Genomic DNA, 24680 nt, shown 5'->3' with positions numbered 1-24680 from the left:
CTCCGCCGAGACCCCGCCCCTTTCCGTACGTCACCGCCCGGAGGCGGCACCCCAGGGGAGCGGAGGGGCGAGCGGCCGCCCCCGGGTCCTAGCGCCCGCCCGCCCGCCCAGCGCCGCCATGGCGGCCACCGGGGTGCTGCCCTTCGTGCGCGGCGTCGACCTCAGCGGGAACGACTTCAAGGTGCGGGGGCGGCGGGGGGGGGGAGCCACGGCCCCGGCCCCGCTCGGTGCCCCCCGGGGCCGACCCGCAGCGCCCCGCCCGGCCCGGCCCGCCAGGCCCCGCAGCCGCCGGGAGGGGCCCCGGGGGTGCCCGGGAGGGGTCCCCCCGGTGCCGGCCCCGAGGGGTCGGTGCTGGGGGGGGTGGGGGGGGGTCGGGTGTGGGTGTGGGGGGCACGGAAGGGCCCGGCGGGGACGGGCTGCAGAGGGTGGGGCCCGGAGGGGCGGCGGGAGCAGGGCCTGGAGGGCTGGGAGATACCGGGTCCGGGTGCCGATCCCATGGGGCTGGGCGATCCCATAGGGGTGGGCGATCCCAGTCCCGGGGACCGATCCCATGGGGCTGGGCGATCCCATAGGGGTGGGCGATCCCAGTCCCGGGGACCGATCCCATAGGGCTGGGAGGTCCTGGGTCCCGATCCCATGGGGCTGGGTGACCCCATAGGGATGGGCGATCCCGGTTCCGGGGACCGATCCCATAGGGCTGGGTGACCCCATAGGAAAGGGCGATCCCAGTCCCGGGTCCTGATCCCATAGGGCTGGGTGACCCCATAGGAAAGGGCGATCCCAGTCCTGGGTCCTGATCCCATAGGGCTGGGTGACCCCATAGGGATGGGTGATCCCAGTTCCAGGGACTGATCCCATAGGGCTGGGAGATCCCAGGTCCTGATCCCATAGGGGTGGGTGATCCTGGTCCCCAGGTCCCAATCCCATAGGATTGGGTGATCCCATAGGGTTGGGTGATCCCGGCCCCAGGTCCCGATCGCATAGGGCTGGGTGATACCGGCCCCTAGGTCCCATAGGGCTGGGCAATCACAGCCCCCACGTCGCCATCCCATAGGGCTGGGTGATCTCAGCCCACCAGGTCCCGATCCCTATTGGGCTGGGTGATCACATCCCCTGGGTCCTGATCCCATAGGGCTGGGTGATCTCAGCCCCCGGGTCCTCATCTCGTAGGACTGGATGATCTCAGCCCCCAAGGTCCAAATCCCAAAGGGCTGGGTGATCACAGCCCCCAGATCCCAATCCCATAGGGCTGGGTGATCCTGGCTCCCAAATCCCATAGGGCTGGGCAATCCTGGCCCACCAGATCCCGATCCCATAGGACTGGGTGATTGCAGCCCCCAGGTCCCAATCCCATAGGACTGGGCGATCCCATAGGGCTGGGCAATCACATCCCCCAGATCCCAATCCCGTAGGGCTGGGCAATCCTGGCCCATCAGATTCCGATCCCACAGGGCTGGTTGATCCCAGCCCCCAGGTCCCATAGCGGGGACCTTCCCCCCACCGCCCCGTAGCCAAAGCGGGGTCCCCACCCCGACCCCTCTCTCACCCTCCCGCTCCCCGCAGGGCGGCTACTTCCCGGAGCACGTGAAGGCGATGAGCAGCCTGCGCTGGCTGAAGCTGAACCGCACGGGGCTCTGCTACCTGCCCGAGGAGCTCGCCGCCCTCCAGAAGCTGGTGAGGGGCCGGGGGCCGGGGCTCGCCGCCCCCGCGGTGCCAGGGACCTGCCGCCTGCCAGCCTCATGCCGGGGTGCGCCGGCGTCTAATAATAGGGCTGAGCCGCGGCGTGTACCTGAAATCGGATGCGGGAGCTGTTGGGAGCGGGGCTGAGGCAGAGCCGTACGGGGTTTCGCCTCGGTTTCGTAGCAAACCAGACCAGAAACCACGCTCAGCTCCTCTGCCCTTTAACAGAAGGGAAGGGGGAAGCCTTATGGGGAGGATGAAGGTTTTTCGCCCTTATATCCTCTAGCAAAGGAGGAGGAGGAAAAAAAAAAAAAAAGCAGCAGTAGGCAGCAGCTGCCGGGCTTTGTTTTTTGGGCGGCTCGAGTTTTCGGCGTGAGCAGGCCCTTGGTGGGGCTCGTGGCTGAGCTTTGCCTTGGCGGTGCCCCGCAGCACGTCACGGCCACCGCTGGGTCGGCGCCAGCCGAGGACGGTGCCTTAAACACGGCCCCGAGCCCTCGGCGCCGCGCTGGGAGTGCCCGGGTTTGCGATGCTCGGGGGGGAAGCAAAGGCTCCCTGGGGTCCTCCTCCTGCCTTGTCGCTGCCCGTTTGTCTGCCCCTTTCTATATCTGCCCTGCGAAAAGTGTGTCCAGGAATCGGGGTCTGTTTTTGGGGGGGCTGCAGGTGAGCGCCCCAAGCCCGCCGGGGCGCGTTCGCCCTCCCCGCAGCAGGGCCGGGCTCTCTCCGTCAGAGGGGTGCGGGGAGCCCCGTGAGGGTCGGGGCTGAGCTGAGCCCCTGCTCCCCCCGGCTCCCTGCAGGAGCATCTGTCCGTGAGCCACAACAACCTCACCACGCTCCACGGCGAGCTCTCCGGCCTGCCCTGCCTGCGGGTAAGTGTCCCCGGCGTCCCCAGGCACCTCCCAGCCAGCCCCCGGCGCTGGGGGCGCACAGAACCCAGCCCCAGCCCTGCTGGGGACGTCGGGTGGCTGCAGCAACGCCTCTCTCCCCTTCCAAGGCCATCGTGGCTCGTGCCAACAGCCTGAAGAACTCGGGCGTCCCCGATGACATCTTCCAGCTGGATGACCTCTCGGTGCTGGTAGGTGCAGAGCCCCCGCGCTGCCCTTCCCCGGGGCTGACCCCTGCAGACAGCGGCTCCCGGTCCTGCTCCCACCCCTCAACAGCCCCTCGTGCCCTTTGGGGACCACAGCGGGGCTGAAGAGCAGCCGTAGCGTGGTCCCCAGGACGCTCCGTGTCCTGGGGCTGGGTGGTGGCAGTGGGACGGGCAGTGGGACGGGCAGTGGGACGGGGGGGACCCACCCCAGCACGGAGCGTGACGCCGGCTTTGCTCCCCCAGGACCTGAGCTACAACCAGCTGACGGAGTGCCCCCGCGAGCTGGAGAACGCCAAGAACATGCTGGTCCTCAACCTCGGCCACAACAGGTGGGGCTGGGCCGGGCTCCCCAAAAAGCCGCCTCCCCACAGCCGCCTCCATCCCTCACCCCCCTTGCTCCGCGTCTCCCTCCGCGGGTCGGATCCGGGGCCGGTGCCAGGTCCCGGGGCCACCCCGAACGTCCCCGTGTCCCCGCAGCATCGAGGCCATCCCCAACCAGCTCTTCATCAACCTAACGGACCTGCTCTACCTCGACCTGAGCAACAACAAGCTGGAGAGCCTCCCGCCGCAGATGCGCCGCCTGGTGCACCTCCAGACCCTCATCCTCAACGACAACCCGCTCCTGCACGCGCAGCTCCGGTACGGCCCCGTTTTTTTTTTGGGCTGGATCCCAAAATTCGAGGGCCGTGCTGGGCCCTGCCCTGATGCCATCCCTACCCCGTGTCCCCCCGTGTCCCGCAGGCAGCTCCCGGCGCTGACGGCCCTGCAGACCCTGCACCTGAGGAACACGCAGCGCACGCAGAGCAACCTGCCCACCAGCCTCGAGGGCCTGGCCAACCTGGCAGGTGGGGTTGGGTGCCCTCCTCGGGGCTCTGCTGGCTCCTGCGGGGATCCTGCCGGGGGTCTCAGCCCCTTTTTGTCTCCCCCCTCAGACGTGGACCTGTCCTGCAACGACCTGAGCCGCGTCCCCGAGTGCCTCTACACCCTGGGCAGCCTGCGGCGCCTCAACCTGAGCAGCAACCAGATCACAGAGCTGTCCCTCTGCATCGACCAGTGGGCCCAGCTGGAGACCCTCAACCTGTCCCGCAACCAGCTCACCTCCCTGCCCGTGCGTGCTGTCCCTGTCCCCGTCCCTTCTTCGTGTCCCCGTCCCTTCTTCGTGTCCCCGTCCCTCACCCCGCTGCCTCCTCCTCCCCCAGTCTGCCATCTGCAAGCTGACCAAGCTGAAGAAGCTCTACCTGAATTCCAACAAGCTCGACTTCGACGGGATCCCCTCGGGCATCGGCAAGCTCGCCAGCCTGGAGGAGTTCATGGCGGCCAACAACAACCTGGAGCTCATCCCCGAGAGCCTCTGCAGGTGGGGACGGCCCCCGGCCATCCCCAGGGGGGGACACAGCGCCTGCGTCGGGGGCTGCGCGGTGACGGAGGGTCCTGAGGGACGTGCCCCGGGCTCAGCATCCCCGTGTCCCGCAGGTGCACGAAGCTGAGGAAGCTGGTGCTGAACAAGAACCGCCTGGTGACGCTGCCGGAGGCCATCCACTTCCTGACGGACGTGGAGGTGAGACCCCACAGCCCTGCGTCTCCCGGGGGGCGGGATGGGGTGACAGGAGGGCACGGCGTTTTGGGGCCAGCAGCGCATGGCTCAGCCCAGGCACCTGGCGGATTCGGGACTCCTTTTACCCGCCGCCACCTCCCCGTGCTTCAGAGCACCGAGCTCTTCTTCCACCTTCTCGGCAGGTCCTGGACGTGCGCGAGAACCCCAACCTGGTGATGCCCCCGAAGCCGGCGGACCGGGCAGCGGAGTGGTACAACATCGACTTCTCCCTGCAGAACCAGCTGCGCCTGGCCGGCGCCTCCCCAGCCACCGTCGCGGCCGCCGCCGCAGGCAAGCGGGGCAGGGAGGGAGGAAAACCCCTGGGGAAGCAGCCTCACCCCACAACCTGCCCCACACCAGGCATTGGGGGGGTCCCGGCTGCCTCTCATCCCGTTCCCTGTCCCCAGGGAGCGGCACCAAGGACCCCCTGGCCCGCAAGATGCGGCTGCGGCGGCGCAAGGACTCCGCCCAGGACGACCAAGCCAAGCAGGTGCTGAAGGGGATGTCGGACGTGGCGCAGGAGAAGAACAAGAAGATAGAGGTAGGGTGCGGGACGAGAGGGGTCCCAGTCCCTCCCCGGGGTGCCCGGCAGCGTGGTGACCCGTCCCCGTCCCCGCAGGAGAGCGGGGAGGCGAAGGCGCCGGACCTGAAGACGCGCCGCTGGGACCAGGGCCTGGAGAAGCCCCAGCTGGACTACTCGGAGTTCTTCAGCGAGGACGTGGGGCAGCTGCCCGGCCTCTGCGTCTGGCAGATCGAGAACTTCGTGCCCACGCTGGTGGACGAGGCTTTCCACGGCAAGTTCTACGAGGCCGACTGCTACATCGTGCTCAAGGTACCCGGGGAGGACCGAGGAGGGGCCCCCGCGTCCCCAGCCTGTGCCCGCGGCCAACCCATCGCACCCCCCCGCCCCCCCCCCCGTCCCTCCGCAGACCTTCCTGGATGAGAACGGCTCCCTCAACTGGGAGATCTACTACTGGATCGGGCAGGAGGCCACGCTGGACAAGAAGGCCTGCTCCGCCATCCACGCCGTCAACCTGCGCAACTACCTGGGGGCCGAGTGCCGCAGCATCCGGGAGGAGATGGGCGACGAGAGCGACGAGTTCCTGCAGGTGGGGCCAGCCCTGGGCTCCGCAGCCTCCAGCCCTCCGCCTCCCACACCCTCACCGCCTCCTTTCTCCTAGGTCTTCGACAACGACATCTCCTACATCGAGGGCGGCACGGCCAGCGGCTTCTTCACGGTGGAGGACACGCAGTACGTCACCAGGTAGCGCTGGGGACGGGCGGGAGGGCGGGCGGGTGGGGGGCGCAGGGGGCTGGCAGCGGCCCCGTCTCACCGTGGCCGCCTCTCCTCGAGGCTGTACCGCGTCTACGGGAAGAAGAACGTCAAGCTGGAGCCGGTGGCGCTGAAAGGGACGTCGCTGGACCCCCGGTGAGCAGGGAAAGGGCGAGGAGACGCGGGGTCCCCGTGGAGGGGCAGGGAGGAAGGGAGCAGGGTCCGGCCGAGGCCTCGTGGCTGCAGTTTTGGGGTGGAAATTGGCAGTGCCTGCGCCTTTCTGCAAGGATGTGGGTCCAAACCCCACTTGGCAGCCCCGCCAGCCACAGTCCCTGGCCCCGCGAGGACCCCCAGGGTGGGGAAGGCGTTGGGACACCCCACTGCCTCCTGACCTGGTTTTGTGCGCCCTCCAGCTTTGTGTTCCTCCTGGACCACGGCCTCGACCTCTTTGTGTGGCGGGGGAGCCGGGCCACGCTCAGCAGCACCACCAAGGCCAGGTAGGGCTGGTTGGGGTCCCGGGGGTGCAGGGGGGAGCCCACCACCTCACCCCATCCTGCCGCCTCACCCGGCCCTGCCGCAGGCTCTTCGCCGAGAAGATCAACAAGAACGAGCGCAAGGGCAAGGCGGAGATCACGCTGCTCACCCAGGGCCAGGAGAGCCCCGAATTCTGGGAGGTGCTGGGGGGGCAGCCCGAGGAGATCCGGCCCTGCGTCCCCGACGACTTCCAGCCCCACAAGCCCAAGCTGTACAAGGTGAGGTGCCACCGTCCACGGGGCCGGTGGTTGTGACGCAGCCGCCCTCACCCGTGCCCCTTCCCCCTTGCAGGTGGGCCTGGGGCTGGGCTACCTGGAGCTGCCCCAGATCAACTACAAGCTGTCGGTGGAGCACAAGAAGAGGCTGAAGGCCGACCTGCTGCCGGAGATGCGCCTGGTAGGACTAGGACAGGGTGGGGAGGCTCTCCCAGTCTGACCAGTGAGACTGGTTTCGCACCCCCCCCCGCTCTGCCTCCAGCCGTGCTCTGGGGCACGGCCCCATAGCGGCAGAGGCAGGTTGAGGCAGCGGGACCCCGGTGCCGGGTGCTCTGCTCTGCCCTGTTGGCTTTTGGGAGCGGGTGGGGAGTTTTTGAGCCAGAAATTAAAAAAAAACAAATGGGGATGCTGACCTCTTCCCCACGGGGCCCGCAGCTGCAGAGCCTGCTGGACACCAAGAACGTGTACATCCTGGACTGCTGGTCCGACGTCTTCATCTGGATCGGGAGGAAGTCGTCGCGGCTGGTGCGGGCGGCGGCGCTGAAGCTGAGCCAGGAGCTGTGCGGCATGCTGCACCGGCCCAAGCACGCCATGGTCACCCGCAACCTGGAGGGCACCGAGTGCCAGGTGGGGGGCACGGAGCCTTGGGGGGAGGGGGGGAGGATGCCAGGGAAGGGGCTGCTCCCCTTCCCTCACCCTACGCCCCCCGGTTTAGGTGTTCAAGTCCAAGTTCAAGAACTGGGACGACGTCCTGCGCGTGGACTACACCCGCAACGCCGAGACGGTGCTGCAGGACGGCGGCCTCGCCGGCAAGGTCCGCAAGGACGCCGAGAAGAAGGACCAGATGAAGGCCGACCTCACAGCGCTCTTCCTGCCCCGCCAGCCCCCCATGCCCCTGAGCGAGGTAGGGCCGGGGGCTGCCCCCTGTCCCCCCTCCCCAAACGTCCCCCAGCAGCAGCAGCAGGGCCGGGGGGGGCTGACCGAGCTCTTGGGGGCCGCAGGCGGAGCAGCTGATGGAGGAGTGGAACGAGGACCTGGACGGCATGGAGGGCTTCGTGCTGGAGGGCAAGAAATTCGCGCGCCTGCCCGAGGAGGAGTTCGGCCACTTCCACACCCACGACTGCTACGTCTTCCTCTGCAGGTGACGCCCGGCTTGTCCCCTCCCAGGGGCTGCCGGAGCCCCCAAATCCCCCCCATGTCCCTGCCCAGACCCCCCCCCCGCCACCCCCTGTCCTTGCCCTCAGGTACTGGGTGCCGGTGGAGTACGAGGAGGAGGAGGAGGAGAAGAAGAAGAAGAGCGACGGCAAAGGGGACGAGGAGGGCGAGGAGGAGGACGAGGAGAAGCAGCCCGAGGAAGACTTCCAGTGCATCGTCTACTTCTGGCAGGGCCGCGAGGCCTCCAACATGGGCTGGCTCACCTTCACCTTCAGCCTGCAGAAGAAGTTCGAGAGCCTCTTCCCCGGCAAGCTGGAGGTGGGCCCTGTCCTGGGAGGGACACACGGGGGGTCTCCTGCTTGGCCTCGCTGCTCCCCACTTCCCTCTGTCCCCCCGGGCAGAGTGGAGACGGGGGGGCAGCGCGGTGGTGCCAGCAGCCCCCCCAGCCCCACGGCCTCCCCCTGCAGCCAGGCATTGGGGTGGTTTTTGGGGGGGGGGGTAACCCCACAGCCTTGCTGCCCCCCCCTCCCCGTGCAGGTGGTGCGCATGACGCAGCAGCAGGAGAACCCCAAGTTCCTCTCGCACTTCAAGCGGAGGTTCGTCATCCACCGGGGCAAGAGGAAGGAGAAGGCCAGCCCGCCGCAGCCCAGCCTCTACCACATCCGCACCAACGGCGGGGCCCTCTGCACCAGGTCAGCCTCCCCGCGGGGTGCTGCAGCCCGGGTGGCACCCGTGGGTGCTGCCTGGGGATGTGAGGGCAGGCACAGCCCCCCCCCTCATGGGCTCCTTGTCCAGGTGCATCCAGATCAACACGGACGCCGGGCTGCTCAACTCCGAGTTCTGCTTCATCCTCAAGGTACAGCTCGAGGCCCAGTCCTCCCCCCGTGGCGGGGGGGGTGCTCGGTCCCTTGTCCCCTCTCTGGGCAGCCCTGAGCCTGCCCCGCTCCCCCCAGGTCCCCTTTGAGAGCACGGACAACCAGGGCATCGTCTACACCTGGGTGGGCCGCGCAGCCGACCCCGACGAGGCCAAGCTGGCCGAGGACATCATGAACCAAATGTTCGACGACTCCTACAGCAAGCAGGTGAGGGGCTTGGGGGGGTTTGGGGGGGGGCTCAGCACCAACTTACCTGGGGGCAGCGAGGGCTGGCGGAGCTCAGCACTGCCCCTGCCCCTCCGCCTGCAGGTGATCAACGAGGGAGAGGAGCCCGAAAACTTCTTCTGGGTGGGCATCGGGAGCCAGAAGCCCTACGATGAAGATGCCGAATACATGAAGCACTCCCGGCTCTTCAGGTGGGTCCTGGTCCCGAGGCGGGGGGGGCTGCTCAGGTTGCTGCCTGTCCCCATCCTCATTGCGATAACCTTCTCTGTGGGGTTTTTGGGGCCAAGCCCCTTCCCCAGCCGTGTCCGTCCCTGGGCCTCCTCTGGCCGAAATTCCTTCTCCATCGGCGCTAACAGCCTCGGGCTCCCCCGGGGCTCTCCCGCAGGTGCTCCAACGAGAAGGGCTATTTCGCCGTGTCCGAGAAGTGCTCCGACTTCTGCCAGGACGACCTGGCCGACGACGACATCATGCTGCTGGACAACGGGCAGGAGGTGAGCCGGGGTCCCCCTTCCCCCCACGGGGACACCCCGCAACCGGGGGGACACCCCGTAACCGGGGGGGGGGGGGGGGCCAGATCCTGAGCCCGGCTGCGCGCCCTTCCGCAGGTCTACATGTGGGTGGGCACCCAGACCAGCCAGGTGGAGATCAAGCTGAGCCTCAAAGCCTGCCAGGTAGGGCCCGGGTGCCGTTCGGAGGCAGGATTCGGGCACGCCTCCGTCGCCCCTCGGGGGGGGGGGGGGGGGTCCATCCCCATCCCCATCCGGGTCTGATCCTGCCCCACAGGGGCCAGGGACCACCCCCCCGGGGACCGCAGGGACAGCGGGTGCTGTGCTCTGCCCCAGGTCTACATCCAGCACATGCGCGCCAAGGACCCCGCGCGGCCCCGCAAGCTGCGGCTGGTGCGGAAAGGCAACGAGCCCTGGCCCTTCACCCGCTGCTTCCACGCCTGGAGCGGCTTCCGCAAGCCGCCCGCCTAAGGGCTGGGGGCACCCCGGGCTGCCCCCCCCCCCACCCCCAAAGCCTGACCGCTGGGTATGCTTCAGCCCCGAGCCGGGGCCAGGGGGGGAGCACGGGGCTGTCCCTGTCCTCCCTGGGTCCCCGTCCCCCCCCGTGCCTGGGGCTGCTGCTGCCCCAAGGCGGCGCCGAGCTCCCCGCACGTGGGGGACCCCGTTTTAGCTTTGCTGAAGAGCACTGGGAGGTGGGGGGGAGACAGCGAGGGGCTCCCCCCCACCTTTTTGTTGTCCTGCGGAGATGGGGTGCCACCCCCCCCGGCATCAAGGGGGGGGGGGGGCAGCCCCTCGGTATCTTATCAATAAAGGCTGCACTTGTCACCGCGAGCTGTGCCAGGCTCTCACTGCGCCCCTCTCCTTCCTCCTGTGACCCCCCCCACCCACCCCAAACCTCCCCCCGACCCCATCCCCAGGCAGCCGAAGCCCCCACCCCACCCCCCCCCAACACCCACAGCCTGGCATTTGATATTAAATGCTTTTATTTTCAATATTAAAAACCAGTATTTTTAATAACTAAACAATGCTAAATTCATCTTACCAAAAAAAGGATGAGGTGGTGGTTTTTGGGGCGGGGGGGGGGGGGGGTTCTACCAGGGACACTACAGCCCCGACCGCGACAGGGCCCGGGGCATGGCTGCCTCCCCTGGCCCCCCCGCCGAGGCCAGACACGTACCGCAAGAGAGAATTTTGGGGGGGGGGGGACAAGGGGGAGGGGGCAACCCCCGTGGATCCCCAAAATCAGAGCTGAGCCCCGGAGCCACGCAGGGACAGAGCCAGCGCCACCGCAGTCCCCGCGAGGAGGGGGCCGAGGAGCCCGGCAGGGATTTGGCACAGTGACACCCCCGGGGAGAGGGGGGGGGGGGGGGGGGGGGGCTGACCTCACCCCCCCTGCCCCCCCAGCAGCGTGATCCCATCCCAAACCCCCCCCCCGTGGCAGGAATTAGTGTCAGGAAGGAGCAGCAGGCGGGGAGCCCAGCCTGGAGAATAGCCCTTGGAGAAGCCACCAAGAGAAAAAGGCCACCTGTGACCCCCCCACCTTCACCCCCCCCACACACACACCCCCAGGCCACTCGGGGAGAGGCAGGGGAACAAGGAGGGGGGGTCCCCAGGGAGGGGGACGGTCCCCGTGCGGCAGCCCGGCCTCCCCGGCACACAGAGGAGGGGGCTGTAAACTGCAGGGAGCCGGGCATGTAAACAGAGACGAGGGTCCGGGGGGGGCTGGGGACACCCGGCCCCCCCTCGGTTTGTGCCTCCCCAAGGGACCAAACCCGGGAGGTGGCTGGGGTGGGGGGGGGGAGGCGACAAAAGCCACCACGGCCCCCCCGCCGTGAGCCCGGGCAGCAGCATCCCCCGGGAAGGGGCCAGCTCCACTCGACCGTGTACGAAAAAAAAAAAAATATTCATAAATCTTCCCCGGGAAGAGTTTGTGCAACGTGGGCCCCCCCCCCTGCCGTGCCCCCCCCCCCCAGCTCAGGGCCAGCCGGTGGGGGGGGGAAGCTCCAGGGCCGGTGGCCGGGCAGGGAGGCGCAGGGGGAGCGGCGGCACGGATGTTAGAGAGGAGACGAGTCTACGTTACGCTGGGGGGGCCGGGGGGGTCCAGTCGAGCCGCGCGTCCCGGGAATCCGAGCACTGAGATGGGCCGGGGAGGCCGCGGGCACCGGCGCTGCCTGGGGGAGAGACAGGGGACGAGGGGACACAGACCCTGGGTGACATGGAGAGGGGGATGGAGTAGGTGGGGGGGGGCCAAAATAGGGTGGGGGGGGCTGGAGCTGCTGTCCCCCACCCCTCAAGCAGGGACAACCCTTGGGCACGCACTGCCCCCCTGGCCACGTGCTCCCCGCTGTGGATGGGGACTCCAGGGCACGGCGCCGGGGTCTTGGCCCCAAATACGCTGGAGGGGTTGCGGGGGGCTGGGGGCAGCCGGATCTGCGTGTGTCCCCCCCCCCTTCAAGGGCACGGCCCCCCCACCCACCTCACTTGATGAGGATGCCGGCGGGCCGCGCCTCGTCCTCGCTGGCGTTCCTCATGTTCCTCTCCGCCTCCTCTGAGGACCTGGGGGCAGAGCAGGGCGAGATGCAGCCGGGGGCTCCCCTGCGCCCCCCCCCCCGAGCTTCCAGCAGCACCCCCACGCTCCTCCTGTCGTCCCCCCCCCCCCCAAACTTACGCCAGGAAATCCTTCACTTCTTCCACCGTGATGTCCCCGGTGGTGTCCAGCGGGTTCTCCATGCTGCTGTTGGGCGAGTCGACGGGGCCGGGCGAGAAGGAGGCCTGGTGCTCCTCGGGGGACCCTGGGGGGGCCGCGGGGAGGGATGGAGGTGCCCAGCCCCAAAACGTTAACCCCCCCCACACACACACCCCATCCCTTTGTCACTCACTGTCACTGTCGGAGGGGGAATGGTTGGCCTCGGGGCTGTGCGGGACGTGGGTGCCGTTGGCTTGGGGCAGCTTCGGCGTCGCCGTCGAGTTGCTGGAAGGAAACACGGGGAGAGGTCGGTGCGGGCGGCACGACACGGGAACGGATGTCACGGAGGGGGGTGGGGGGGACACAACAAGCCCCCGGAGCCGCAGCGAGCCCCCGGCACAACCCACCTGAGGCAGGAGGTGTCCTGCAGCCGGGAGACCTCCAGGCAGCACAGCGGCTCCGTCACGTTCCTGGCGCTCAGCGAGAAGCGCTCGAACTCGGAGGGCGAAATCAGGTAGAAACCTGCGGGGTGTGGGGGGGACGGGGAGCATCAGGGACCTCCCCCCCCCCAAGGGGGAGACAGATTTGGGGGCGGCGAGGCCGCCGGGAGGTGGCCCCTCACCTTGGCCGTGCTTGGTGAAGACGCAGGAGGCGATGCCGCTGATGTCCTCCTTGCGGATGCAGCCGTAGTGCACCTGGGGCCGCAGGCTGGGCACGGTGAAGATGTGGATGTCGCCCAGGTTGGTGAGGCAGGCCAGGCAGTTCTCCACCCGCTCCTCGGGGCCGGCGCTCGCCAGGCTCACCAGGGCCACCTTCCGCACCCGGCAGCCCTCGTGCGCCGTCAGCTTGAACTTGGTCTTGGCGCTCACTTTGGGCAGCGTGAAGACCTGGGGAGGGCGAGAGGAGGCGGGTGCCGCAGGGACGGGAACCCCCGGGGGGGGGCAGGAGGTGGCAGAACACCCCCCCGCTGCCCCAGGGCCTTCGTCAAAGGGCAGCGAGTCCCCAAGAGCCCCCCCAGCCCTTTGGTCACCCCCACCCCGGTTGCTTTTCCGAGTGCCAGCCTGGATAGGAATGCCCCCAGAGCGGACACGGGACGTGCCGGGGCCGGCCGGTCCCACCGTGGCGCGCAGCCCCAGGCTCACCTTGAACTGCTCCTCCGAGGAGATGAGCATGGAGTGGCTGCCCTGCATGTCGGGGGCCTTGGCCAGGTCCCGCGAGACCTCGTAGGGCTCGGGCAACGGGTTCCCCCGGCCGTCCAGCACGGCGATGGCCACCACGGGCGCCCGGTGCATCAGCTGGATCTCCTTGCCCAGCACCGCCTCCACCGCCCGCTCCGAAAACTTCTCCTGCGACGGCACCTCCAGGGCGTAGGCGAACACCGAGCCCGAGTTGGTCCCTGCCCACATCGTGGGGCCGTGGTGGGCGGCTGCGGGACGGGAGGAGCAGCAGCAGCGTGAGGATCCCTCTCCCTACAGCACGGCCGTGAGGGGGGGGAGACGGGACACACGCGGGGCTCTCACCGTCCCGCAGGAAGGTGTCCGCGAAGTAGAGGCACCGCACCACGCCGGAGAGCGAGTCGTCGGCCGAGCGGGGCTCGATCCGCCTCTGCACCGGCGTCATCTCCACCTCGGGGGGGCCCGCCTGCTCGGCCAGCTGCGCGTTGGCCTCCTGCACCTTGCGAGGTGGGGAGGGGGGGAGCGGGGGGACGGGGGTCAGGAGCCCCCCGCGCGCACACAGGCGGGGAGGGGGATGGGGGTGGCGAGGAGCCGGCCCCGCTCTGCGCCCACCTTGCTGGAGGGGCTGCCGGGGTTGAGCCTCTTCTTGCCCGACACCCTGCTCTTGCGGATGCGGCGGAAGGACTGCCGCAGGGACTTCTTCAGGGACTTGACGCGGGACAGGGGCCCCTCCATGGCCAGCGAGTCGTTGGGGTGCAGCGTACACCTACGGCACCGCTGCTCAGCACCCGGACCCCACCGCGGGGTCCCCAGCCCCGAGCATCCCCCCCCCCCTCCTCCCCCCCCACATTATTGCTACCTGGCCAGCACCGGGTTGCGCCGGTGGTAGTCGAAGAGCCCGAAGCCGTGGCTGGTGCCGAAAGCCACCAGGTTCCACTCGGAGTGCAGGGTGACGGCGGTGACGGCGGCGGGGGGCACGCACTGCACCAGGACGCTGGGCTGAAAGCCGGGGGCGAAGGCGAGGGGGCCGTTGCGGGGCGCCAGGCGGTCGTGGCCCTTCCAGGTGAAGCCCTCGCGGTCCTGCAGCAGGTCCACCGTGGCCACGCTGACGGCGTGCTCCGACTTCTCGTCGCTCAGCTCCATCACCAGCACCTGCGGGGAGGGGACGAGCGGCCGGTGGGGGGACACGGAGGGCTCCCAAGGGCAGGGTCCCCATCCTGCCCCCGAGGATGGGCACGGGGGGGGCTGCGGGGACTGGGGCACCCCGTGCCCGGCCACTTTTTCCTCCACCTCTACCTGCCCGGCCGTGCCAGCCACCACCATCTTGGCCGTGTATTTGCACAGAGCGATCTTCTGGATGCCCAGGCGGGGGTCGTCGCTGTAGGGATCAAAGCAGCCCACCTGCAGGGAGAGGGGCCGGGGGTGTCACGCAGCCGTGGGCAGCCACCAGCACCGGGCGTCGTGCCCGGGGCCAGCTCCGTCCCCACGCGTCCCCGGTGCCCTGGGATCCCCCCCCACAACACCAGGGCAGACCCACGGGACGGGGCGTGCAGAACAAGCGTCCCTTGTGTCCCCGAGGCAGCAGCTGTGCCCCGAGCAAGGGGACACGTCCCCACGGCGCAGCTGGGATGGCTCCTGCGGGTGCATCTCCCCCCGAGGCACGGGGGTGCCGGGGACCGCAGCATCTCCCCCGCCCCCCGCCCCGGTGTCCCCCCGAGACGTCACCTTGCGGAACGGCGGCCACTCCTCCTCGCCCGCCTGGTTGAGGCTGTCGTTGTGCTCGCAGTCGGTCTGGAAGATGCCGGCGGTGCCCAGCTTGTAGAGAGGCTTCAGGGACACCCCCGAGGCGTCCCAGAACCGCACCGTGCCATCCTCGTGCCTGCCGGGGCCAAGGGGAGCTCCCGTTAGGACGGTGCTAACGAGAGCCGGGCTAACAAGAGCCGTCTGTGCGCTGGTGGCCGCCGTGCCAGGAGGGGTGAGGGGACAACGCGGCGGGTGACACGCTGCCGCCCGGCCACCGAGCTACACAGCGGGGATTGTCAGCCCAGCCAGCACCAGCAGCTGCCCCCCCCCGGCTCCACTGCGTGCCCCATGCACCCGCTTTGGCTTCAGCCCCTGTCGGAGGTCCTCCCCCACCATCACCCGGTCCCACTCCCACCACGGCAAGGGGCTGGGGACGTCCCCTCCCTCCTGGCACTTAGGAACCCCCCCCCCGCACCCCCTCCACGTCATGCACAGGTTCCAGGCCTCCACAGCGGAGCCGTCGCAGGCGCTCACCCGGTGAGGAGCAGACCTCGCTGCGTGGGCTCCTGGGCCAGGTTCTTCCCCCCGTTGATGGGCCAAGCCTGGGGGTGGGGGGGGTGACAGCAAGCATCACACCTCCGTGCGCCCACCCCGTGGCACTCGGGGGGCGTGTGTGTGTCCCCTCCATCCCCAGCACTCACCGCGGAGGAGAGGCGGGGGCTCTGCTGCTCCCCGGCGCTGACGATCCTCTCCCAGAGCTTGAGGGGCACGTTGGAGATGTGGTAGGAGCAGGTGATGGCGGAGGAGTGGAGCGGCGCCAGGTACGGGGCGGGGATGGTGGGCCAGCCCGGCGTCTGCAGGTCGATCACCACCAGCTCCTCCTCCACCAGCACCACCAGGGCGCGGGGGTTCTCGAAGCCTGGGGAAGGGAAGGGAGGGGGGAAAAAGGAGGAAAAAAATAAAAGAGATGCCGCTAGCGGAGACCCCCAGCCCGGGGAGCGCGGTGCCGGCGGGACGTACCTCCCTCGGGCACCTCGGGGTTCTGCACGGTGAAGAAGTCGATGACGCGGGAGGTGAAGTCCAGCGTGGCGAGGGTCTGGCCCTGCAGCACGCTGACGCAGTGCCGGTCGCCGTAGCTGGCCCGCGGCATGCCGCCGTTGAAGATGATGAAGGGGTTGCTGCAGGGGGAGCAGAGGGATCGGACCCCGCACCCCCGGGGACCGCTCAGCCCCGCACCGAACCTCCTCCGGCACCCGGCCTCCCCATCACCTACCCCGACTCGCAGGTCCGCCACAGGATCTTGTTGATGGCTTTGCAGGGGAAGGGACCTGCAAGGAAGACCACACCGCTGTTACGACACCGACCCAAGCCCCCAGGTCTCCCCCCCACCCCAACCAAAGCCCACGCACCGTACGGGATGGTGGACAGGACGGGCTGCTGGGTCCTCTGCCCGCCGCCGCCGGCCGCCCACACCATGTAGCCGCCGTCGCTGTGCGAGCTGACGATGCTCTTCCCGCTGTGCTCCCAGGCCAGGCTCTCCAGCTGCTGCAGGGGGGACAAGGGGAGGGGCTCGAAACACGGGGGGGACAGGCTGCAGCACCCCCTCCCCGGGGCCGTCCCGGCCCAGGTACCTGGTTCCCCAGGAAGAGATGCTGGACGGCGCGCGTGCTCTGGTCCCACAGGGCCACCAGCCCGCGGCTGTACCCGATGAGGAGCCTGCCGGCGTCGCGGGGGTGCTCCTGGATGGACTCCACCGGCCCCAGCGCCTTCCCGCAGCGGTACTCGTCGGGCACGCTGCGCCACGGGAGGTGGGGGACACAACGGGGTCAGGAGGGGCCGGGGATGGCAAGTTCGGGGAGCGGGGCCGGCGCTCACCTTTGCAGGATCTCGTCCTGGAAGAGGGTTTTGTCCTCCAGCAGCACAAGGCCGGGCAGCGTGAGGAAGTAAACCGCGCCGCCCTCGGTGCCCAGGCAGGCCACGGCGCCCAGGGCCATGGGCAGGATCACCGTCACCCGCGTGATGCTGGGGGAGCAGCTGCGGGGGGGGGGACCAGGGCTGTGTCGGCAGCGGGCAGACACCCCAAAACCCCTCCTCCATCCCACTCTGGCATCACCCCGGCATCCCCAGCTCTGCCGGCCCACGAGGATGGGGACGATACTTGGGGAGAGCACCCGGGCTGTTTGGCCCCCGCTATCAGCCGCGGCGCTCGCAGGCGATTCCTGAGCCATTAATCACACCCCGGGGCCAGGGCCGCATCTCCTGACCCGCGGGCCGCAGCCCGGAGACCAAACTGCCCCGCCGGCGGCGATGCCCGCTCCCCCGCGCCGTTCCCAGCCCGGCGCCCTTATCGCTCCCCAGGTGTCCGGAGGCCGGGAGCCGCGTCCCCCACACGGGAGCCGCTCTGCCCCAAACGCTCCCATACAGCGGGGCCGCCGTGCTCCGTCCCCGGCGAGCTGTTTTTTTTTTCTTTCCACCCCCCCCTCCCTCCTCAAGCCAAACAAACAGCGCGAAAACCTCGCATCTGGCAGCGCCGTGCGGCCAAGCCCCACCCCGGCACGACGCCGGAGCCGGGTGTAAACTCTGGCAGACCTCGCCTGCCGCCGCCCAAACTCAAAGGCGGCCGAGCCATCGACGCCCACGGCGGCAGCGGGGTCACCCCCCCGGGGGAACGAAGCGGGCTGGGAGCCCCCCCCCCAGGCCCCCGGCCCCAGCCAAGCGCGGAGAAGGAGGAGAACTTAGCGGTGCCGGACCCAGGGCGCGCCGGGAGGCCGAAGCTGCGGGTCTCCTCCAGGTGGGAGCAGCCGTCCTTCTGGTAGATCTCCCAGAGGTGCAGCGTGTTGTCGTCCAGCAGGGACAGCAGCCAGCCCTGCAGGGGGACAGCGGGGTGGGCGCGGGGGGGGCCGCGGATCGGCGAGCCCCCCCCCCCACTTCCCGGGCCCCCCACCTACCTGCCCGGCCAAGAAGTGCAGCTGGGTGACGGTGGCCGTCTCCTTGTGCAAGCCCGTCAGCTCCACCCCGGGAGCGCCGTACCTGGGGGGGCCGTTAAGGAAGCAAGAAGAGCAGAGCCCACCCCAAGAGGTCCCCCCCAATCCCCCCCCCGACCCCCAAATCCCAAATCGCAAATCCCACAGGGTGCAATTCAACCCACACCCCGCCATCTAAGCCCGGTTTAACCCCCCCCAGCCCACCCAGACCCCCACCCCGTGGCCCTGGCCGCCCCCCCAGCCCGCTCCCCACGTCCCCCCCCGCGTCCCCCAATCCCTCGCCGAGGGTCACCAAGCAACGGCCCTCCGGCTCGCGTGTTGCTGGGAGCAACCCGCTCCTGCGCCAGCCGCCGCGCGATGCTTATTCAGCGGCTCCCCCCCCCCCCCACCACCACCACCCCCCCGCCTGCTTCCTGCCCCAAACCCACCCCAGCTCCACAAAAAGAAAAAAAAAGAAAAAAAAAAAAAAAAGGGCCCGGAGCAGCCCCGGATGGCTGCGAGCCGGGGGATTTGCGGCTCGGTCGGGGGAAACGAGTTCGGAAGGTGCTGCAGAAAAGCCCCCGCGCCCCGCCGCGGCCCCGCCGCTTGGCTTTGGGGTCGGACGTGCCCTGCGCAACCCAACCCGGGGGTCCGGGACCCTCCTGGCAGCGTGGGGCCGGACCCCAGCCCGACGGCTCCGAGCCCCTTCCCGCTCTCATTTTGCTGCCCGATTACACTCCAAATGGCCGGCACCGGGGGGACGGGGACGCTGCCAATTAGCCACGCTCGCTCGGGCACGGACAATGTCCCCGAGCCCTCGGCGGCCTCGCGCCCTGAACTTTCCCATGGGCTCCCCTCAGCCCGGCTGCTCCCGTTGGAGCCGGCCCCGTGGGGACACCGGGGACGCCGCCAGCCCCGGCACGGCTGCGGCACCGAGCTCTTCCCGTGCCTCCCGCCTGCACCCGGCGCTTCCGAGGGTCAGGATGCGGGGCTGGCACGCGGCCGGGGCGGGCGCACGAGGGCCGGGCGGGCTCCTGCTCTCCGCCACCCCCTTCTTTCTCACCCGGGGCCGCCCGGCACGCACCGGCGGCAGGGTGGGGTTTGGTATGTGCCGGCACGGCCGCACTCACCCAACTGGTCCCGGCTCCTCCGTCGGCGACGCCGCTCAGCAGGAACCGGGGCAGGACCGGCACCGATGCTCCAGCGCCGAGTGGCACCCCAACGGGGCCACGTGGCAGCCCCAACGGGCCATACGGCAACCCCAACGGGGCCACGTGGCACCCCGACCCCACATTCTGGCTGCGAGGAGCCTCCCGATCCCTGGTTCACCCACCCATGAGCTTCTCCACCAGCAACTTATCCTCCCAGCTGCTTCCCCCTGGGAGCACTGGGGTGCCCGGCCCGGCCAGGGCGCGTTGCCCCGTGTGCCGCGGGCAGCGCATCCCGCACCCCAGAGCCGGGATGAGTCCCCGCAGGGTGGTTTCCATATATCCCTGCCCTTCTCCCCCCCCAAACACCCACCGCTGCCTCCCCGTGCCCCGCACGGTGTCCTCGGCACGGGGAACCGGCGCGGCGGCTCTGCCCGGGCCAACAGGCAGGAGCTGTCTGGCAGCACCGGTGCGGCCGGGCTGGAGCCGCCGCGGCGCTGGGGACACGGTGGAGGAGCCAGACAGCCGGGGTTGGGACGCGGGGAACAAGGAGCGGGGCGAAACTGCAGCCCCGGGGCAGCACCCGGCACGGCTGGGGGACGTCGCCCATCCCTGCTCACCCCGCGGGCTCGCTCGGTGCCAGCACAGCGGGCTCCAAACCGGAGCCAGCACCGCGCTGACCGCCGCACCCCCGAAACGCACTGCCGGCCGAGATGCCGGTAGCCCCGGGGACAAGCAGCCAGCGAGAGCAGCTCAGGACACGCAGGCGAGGTGGGGACCAAGTGCTGGGACCCCCCCTGGCTTCTCCAGTGGCTGTGAGGGGGACACGGGTCCCCGGAGGGTGCCAGCCCCTGGTGCCGCGCTGTCTGCGCCCAGCCGGGGAGCCCCCAGCGGTGCCCCCGCTAACCAGCGGCACCAGTCAGGCCAGCTCCTGGCCGCGCAGCCGGCACCGGGACCCCCACCTCGCCCGCTTCCCCACGCCGCCCGGTGCCCAGCCTGCTCGAAGCGCCCTCCCCGGGGCCAGCCCCCGACCCAGCGCCGAGCCGAGCGGCAACGTCGCGGCCGGGCTGGCCCCGGCAGAAAAACGCCATCTTTGCGCGGGGAGCGGCGGCCAGAAGGGGAGGCAGGAAAGCTGGGACCCCCCCTTTCTTTCCCTAAAACAAAACAAAAACAAACCCCCACCCCCCCCCAAACGCGGGGCTCAGCCGCCCCCGCGCCCACCCCGCATTCCTGCGGCGCGGGGGCCCCCCGAGCGCGGGACGCATCCAGCCCTGGCCGCCCGCCAGCGGCAAAGCGCGGCCGGACCCCTGCAACACGCCGGGGACGGGACGCATCACGTCCCCCCCCCCCTCCTCCCCCCCCCCCCCCCCTTTTTTTTTTTTTTTTCCATTTTTTCCAACATTTCCTCCCCAAACAACCGCTCGGGCACGGGGAGGAGCCCCCAGGGTGAGGCAAAGCGGGGGGGACTCGGGGTGTTTTGGACAACGAAGCCGCTTTCCTCCCCCCCCCCCCCGGCGCTCCCCCTTCCCCGGCGCAGCGCAGCTGCAGCGCAGCTGGACGGACGGACACCGCCGGGACGTGGCTGAGGATGGGGGGGGGGACAACGTGTGTGTGTGTGCGTCCCCCCCCCCCTCGGCGCTGGTGGTGGGGCTGGGGAGGAAAGGATACAGCTTCACCGCTCCCGCCTTGGTGCCGATGGCCATCACGCGCAGCCGGGGGTCGTAGGCCAGGGCGCTGGGCTGGCTGGGGAAGCCGTGCTCCACGGTCTGCGGGGACAGCGAGGTCAGAGAGGAGCCCCCCCAGCTTGCCCCGAGCCCCCCCCCGTACCCCAGCAGCAGCATCACCCCAGCACCCAGCGGGGCGGCACCGGGGCGCTGCAGCCCCATCCCCGCGCCGAGGACATGCCGCGTCGGTGCCCGCAGCGCCCCAGGCGATGTTTTAGTGGGGTGCGCGCCCCGCCTCATTGAACCCCCCCCCCCCCAAAAAATAAATAACCAAACCTCCCCCGTCCCCACCCCGCCGAGGCACCGGGGGAGCCCCGATCCCGCAGAAGGGACCCCCCCGGTCCGTGACACCTCCCCGAGGAGCCGGCGCAGAACCAGGCGAGCGGGACCTGCGAGCGCCTGGGAGCGGAGACGGCCCCGGCGAGCCGCCCGCGGGCACCTTCCCAAGGAAGTCCGGGGACGGCGGCGGCGGCGTGCCCGGGCTCGCCGTCTTCGGGAGGGGCTCCCGGCGGCGGCGGGGATGCGGAGGGACACCCGCCGCCCTCGCCCCCGGGGGAGCAACCCCTCCATCCGCACCCACCCCGGCGGCCGCCCCATCAAAACGCCGGCGAGGCCGCTGGAGCCAGCCCGGATCCCGGCCCCGCTGCCTTTGTCTGGGGGCGGCCGAGAGGCGCCGCGGGGCGGCTTTTTGCACCCGCCGCCGCCGGGGGGGCACGGCCGGGGATCCCCCGAGGGTCCCCGGGCTGGGAGCATGGGGGGGGGTGCGGGCACCCCTCTGCCTTCCTGCACCCCCCCCCCCCGTTTTGAGTTCGGGTCCCGGTCCCCCATCCCCGCGCGCCCTAAAGGCGCTGCGCACCCTGACAGCCGCCCTAAAGCCAACCGGGGGGGGGGGGCGGAGCTGCAGCACCCCGGGGATGCCCCGAGCGGAGCGCTCGGCTGGGAACCCCTTAGCAAAACCCCGCCGGCGCCCCAAAAAAACGCCCCCCACCCCCCCCCCCTTTTGCATCCTTTCCTCCCGCCAGGCAGCGGGGCCGCATCCGGCGGGGGGCTGCTCCGGCCGGCCGAGGCGCGCTCTGGGCCGAATTACAGCAAATCCGAGGCAGATTTGGAGCTTGAGAGGAAGGGGGGGGGGGGGGGGTGAAAAAAAAAATTAAAAAAAGAAAATAACAAGATCTTAATGGGAGGCAGGTGGGCAGGCAGCCGCCCGGGGTATGGGGCCAGCGGGAGCGGGGCTGCTCCCGGCAGCGTTTCCGTCGCGGAGCCCCCCCCCCGGTGATGACCCCCCACCGTGAGCACGGACCGCCCGGGGTGCTGGCCCCCGCAGGATGCGGCCCCGCAGCCCAAAATAGGGCTGGGTTGGGGGCTCGGGGCAGAGCCGGGGGGACCCTGAGCCCCGGGCAGACCCCGCTGCGAGGCTGGGGGGGTCTCGGGAAGCAAGGGGGGACCCCAAAGCTGGGGGGGGGCGGTGAGGATCTTCATCCCCGGGGGGTCAGGGATGTTCCCAGTGGGGTCACCGGGGGTGGGAACGGCCCCGTCCCGGCACCACGGGGCTGAAGATGAGGGGGTGCCCCCATGCTGCGCTCCCCCCGCCCCAGCACCAGCGGGGACACCCCGGGGGGCTCCGTCCCACCCGGGTGACACCGGGACGGCGCTGCCCAGCTTGGGGACCCGGGGGACGCAAAGCGCCCCCCCCCCCCCCAAGGGGCACGCTTTTGGGGTGCCGGGCAGCCCCCAGGGCACGTTTTTGGGGGGTGTCACTCCCCCGCTCTGACCTCCCCCAGCCCCCCGCAGCCCTTTGGGGTGCCGGGCCGGGACCCCCCCAGCCCTGCAGCACCGGGGGGGGGGTAACCGGAGAGCTGGGGGGGCCGCACCGGGGATGCTCCGGGGGCAGCACGGTGCGAGGGGGGGGGAGCCCCAAAACCCTTGGTCCGGGGCACCCCGGTACCGGCGGGGCGGGCGGGGGGGGCACAACGGGGGTGTCCGAACACCGAGGACGGCGGGACACTGGCGTGCCCGGAGCCGGTACCCCGGGGGGGCCCGCGGTACCGGCACCCAGGGGTGCCCCAGCACCCCCCCCCCAGCACCCCGGGGTGCCCCCGCCGCGGAGCTCCGCGCTCCCGGTGCACGGCTCCGGGGGGGGGGGGGGGGGGGCGCATCCTGCGTGCTGGACGGGGGGGTCCCGGGGGGGTCCCGGGGGGGTCCCGGGGGGGTCCCGGTTACCCCGTTACCGCCCCCCCCCGAGGGCTCCACGCCCCCCGGTGCTCACCCCCCCCCCACACCCCTCCCGCCGCCGCCCCCCGTGCCCGGGGCTCACCTTGCTGAAGGCGAACAGGTCGTGGCGGAGCCGCTCGCGGTGCGGGTCGGCGCCCTGCCGCCGGAACCGAAACTTCATCATGGTGCGGCCGGTACCGGGCGGGGCCGGCGCTACCGGGGCCGGGGATCCCGGTACTACCGGGGCCGGTGCGGGCAGTGCCGGGCCCGGTCCCGCTCCCGGTGCCGGTCCCGCTCCCGCTCCCGGTGCCGGACCCGCTCCCCCCCCCGGCGCCCCCGGTCCCGGTCCCGGTGCCCGCCGAGCGCCGCGCGCCGAGCCCGGGCAGGCACCGCCGGGGCGGGGCGGGACGCGGCCCTGACGGACAGCTCCCGCCGCCAATCAGAGCCCGCTCTCACGCAAGGCGCCGCGCCGCCCCGCCCGGCCGCGCTGCGCGTGCGCTCCCCCCCGCGCGGGGGATGCTGGGGGTTGTAGTTCGATCCCCTAGCAACTTCTATACTTTTTTTTTTTTAACTCTTTCCTTAGTTTTTTGGTCGCAGAGCGCCAGGGTGGGGCTGGGAGGGCTGGGAGGGTAGCCTGAGGGTGCACATCCTGGCCGTGGGGTGTCGTGGGTACAGGGCTCCAGCGCATATGGGGCAGCCGAGCTGCGAGGCATCATCCCCGCCACGGGGACCCAGAGCTGCGGGGTGGCCCCATAACATGGGGATCCCCATAACCTGGGGTCCCATAACGTGGGGATCCCCATAACCTGGGGTCCCATAACATGGGGATCCCCGTAACCTGGGGTCCCATAACGTGGGGATCCCCGTAACCTGGGGTCCCATAACGTGGGGATCCCCGTAACCTGGGGTCCCATAACGTGGGGATCCCCATAAATTGTGGCAGCCTCATAACTTGGGGCCCCATCCCAGCTTCACAGCCCAATCCCAGCTTCACGGCCCCACAGCCACGGGCTGTGTCAACCAGGGGCCACGCGCCCCCAGCAATAGGGTGGGGATGCACGGGGAGCACCCCACAGTGAACTCGGGGTGCCCGGCCCCAGCACCCTGCCCCTCGGTGCGGGTGACTCAGGCGAGCGCCCGTCCCCACGCAGGGCAGGGCGTCCCCTCCCTGCTGACTAACGCTGGGTGCGCGGACACGGCCGCCGTGCCCTCCTCTGGGGCGTCCTGCCTCGGTTTCCTTCCTCGCACCCTCCTTGGGGTCACCCCTCACGGGGAGGGGCAGTTTGGGATCCGCAGCTTTTGGGATGGGGCTGGGGACGAGCAGGGGGTCAGCGTCCAGCCCGGCAGCCCGCCTGCGAAGGGCTCCCGAGGCAAGGAAGGACAGACGGATGGACGGGGAACCGGGCTGACCCCACGACTCGATGGAGAGGAGCACAACGCGCCCCACGCGGGGACACCGCGGGCACCCGGCCAGGCAGCAGCTCGCCGTGGCCGCGGAGGAGGAAGACGAGGAGGAGGAAGGACGCCATGGCAGGCCCCATCCAGCCATCCCGTCCCCGCACGCCCATCTCCCTCTTGCGGGAGGAAGGCGCAGGGCAGGGCGGGCGAGGGGCCCCAGCGAGGCCGAAGCAGCACCCTGGGGCGACGGGAGGCCGAGCCACGGCCACCAAGGTGGCAACCCCGGCTCCCCAACCCCACAGCAGGGCCAGAAGGACGGGGACATCTTCACCGCTTGCCCCCTGCCCCACAGCAAACCAGAGCAGGAGAATCGGGATGGGAGCTCCCGCCGCAGCCCCGTGCCAGTTTCTAGGGCAGCACGCAAATCCCCCCGGAGCCGGAGCCTCCCTTTATTTGGGATTTATAAGCGTTTCCCTCACCCTGCAGCC

General features: G+C 70.3%; 2 protein-coding genes across 4 annotated transcripts; one reads left to right on the top strand and one right to left on the bottom strand.

The window, feature by feature from the left end:
• The first annotated feature begins 22 nt into the window (after window positions 1-22).
• On the top strand, window positions 23-9975 carry FLII (FLII actin remodeling protein). The gene is made up of 30 exons (XM_080556044.1): window positions 23-181; window positions 1564-1674; window positions 2475-2546; window positions 2672-2752; window positions 3011-3096; window positions 3245-3406; window positions 3509-3612; window positions 3700-3875; window positions 3967-4124; window positions 4241-4325; window positions 4505-4652; window positions 4769-4902; window positions 4981-5193; window positions 5291-5470; window positions 5543-5625; window positions 5716-5790; window positions 6048-6131; window positions 6215-6386; window positions 6460-6564; window positions 6819-7010; window positions 7099-7287; window positions 7385-7524; window positions 7628-7856; window positions 8076-8230; window positions 8334-8394; window positions 8492-8620; window positions 8723-8829; window positions 9024-9129; window positions 9244-9309; window positions 9481-9975. The coding sequence occupies exons 1-30, from the start codon at window positions 119-121 to the stop codon at window positions 9613-9615; spliced, it is 3801 nt and encodes a 1266-aa protein (XP_080412170.1). The 5' UTR covers window positions 23-118; the 3' UTR covers window positions 9616-9975.
• A 245-nt stretch (window positions 9976-10220) lies between these two features.
• On the bottom strand, window positions 10221-23220 carry LLGL1 (LLGL scribble cell polarity complex component 1). 3 transcript variants are annotated; one of them, XM_080556045.1, is made up of 23 exons: window positions 22898-23220; window positions 20528-20625; window positions 17697-17778; window positions 17499-17614; window positions 16624-16782; window positions 16380-16542; window positions 16158-16293; window positions 16022-16076; window positions 15769-15926; window positions 15450-15667; window positions 15283-15350; window positions 14731-14884; window positions 14302-14406; window positions 13865-14157; window positions 13618-13771; window positions 13351-13504; window positions 12973-13256; window positions 12453-12717; window positions 12238-12352; window positions 12024-12115; window positions 11813-11936; window positions 11621-11700; window positions 10221-11315 (listed from the first exon to the last, which is right to left on the bottom strand). In XM_080556045.1, the coding sequence occupies exons 1-22, from the start codon at window positions 22976-22978 to the stop codon at window positions 11622-11624; spliced, it is 3153 nt and encodes a 1050-aa protein (XP_080412171.1). In that variant the 5' UTR covers window positions 22979-23220; the 3' UTR covers window positions 10221-11315; window position 11621. The 3 variants fall into 3 exon arrangements, with proteins under 3 accessions (XP_080412171.1, XP_080412172.1, XP_080412173.1); XM_080556046.1 differs by having other exon boundaries at window positions 13351-13498; XM_080556047.1 differs by having other exon boundaries at window positions 13351-13471.
• Window positions 23221-24680: the final 1460 nt, after the last annotated feature.

Source organism: Anser brachyrhynchus, assembly GCF_964034855.1.
Source record: "Anser brachyrhynchus genome assembly, chromosome: 15".
Classification (NCBI taxonomy): domain Eukaryota; kingdom Metazoa; phylum Chordata; class Aves; order Anseriformes; family Anatidae; genus Anser; species Anser brachyrhynchus.
Note: the sequence above shows the minus strand (reverse complement) of the source record. Positions and strands in the feature narration are given on the sequence as shown.

Coding starts and splice junctions, on each gene's coding strand:
- FLII (XM_080556044.1), top strand. CDS start 119: ATGGCGGCCACCGGGGTGCTGCCCTTCGTGCGCGGCGTCGACCTCAGC. Junction 5,194..5,290: donor ACTGCTACATCGTGCTCAAG/GTACCCGGGGAG, acceptor GTCCCTCCGCAG/ACCTTCCTGGATGAGAACGG. Junction 7,857..8,075: donor TCTTCCCCGGCAAGCTGGAG/GTGGGCCCTGTC, acceptor CTCCCCGTGCAG/GTGGTGCGCATGACGCAGCA.
- LLGL1 (XM_080556045.1), bottom strand. CDS start 22,978: ATGATGAAGTTTCGGTTCCGGCGGCAGGGCGCCGACCCGCACCGCGAG. Junction 16,783..17,498: donor GGCCTCCCGGCGCGCCCTGG/GTCCGGCACCGC, acceptor CCCCCCCCGCAG/CTGCTCCCCCAGCATCACGC. Junction 11,937..12,023: donor TTCCCCCTCCGACAGTGACA/GTGAGTGACAAA, acceptor CGGCCCCCCCAG/GGTCCCCCGAGGAGCACCAG.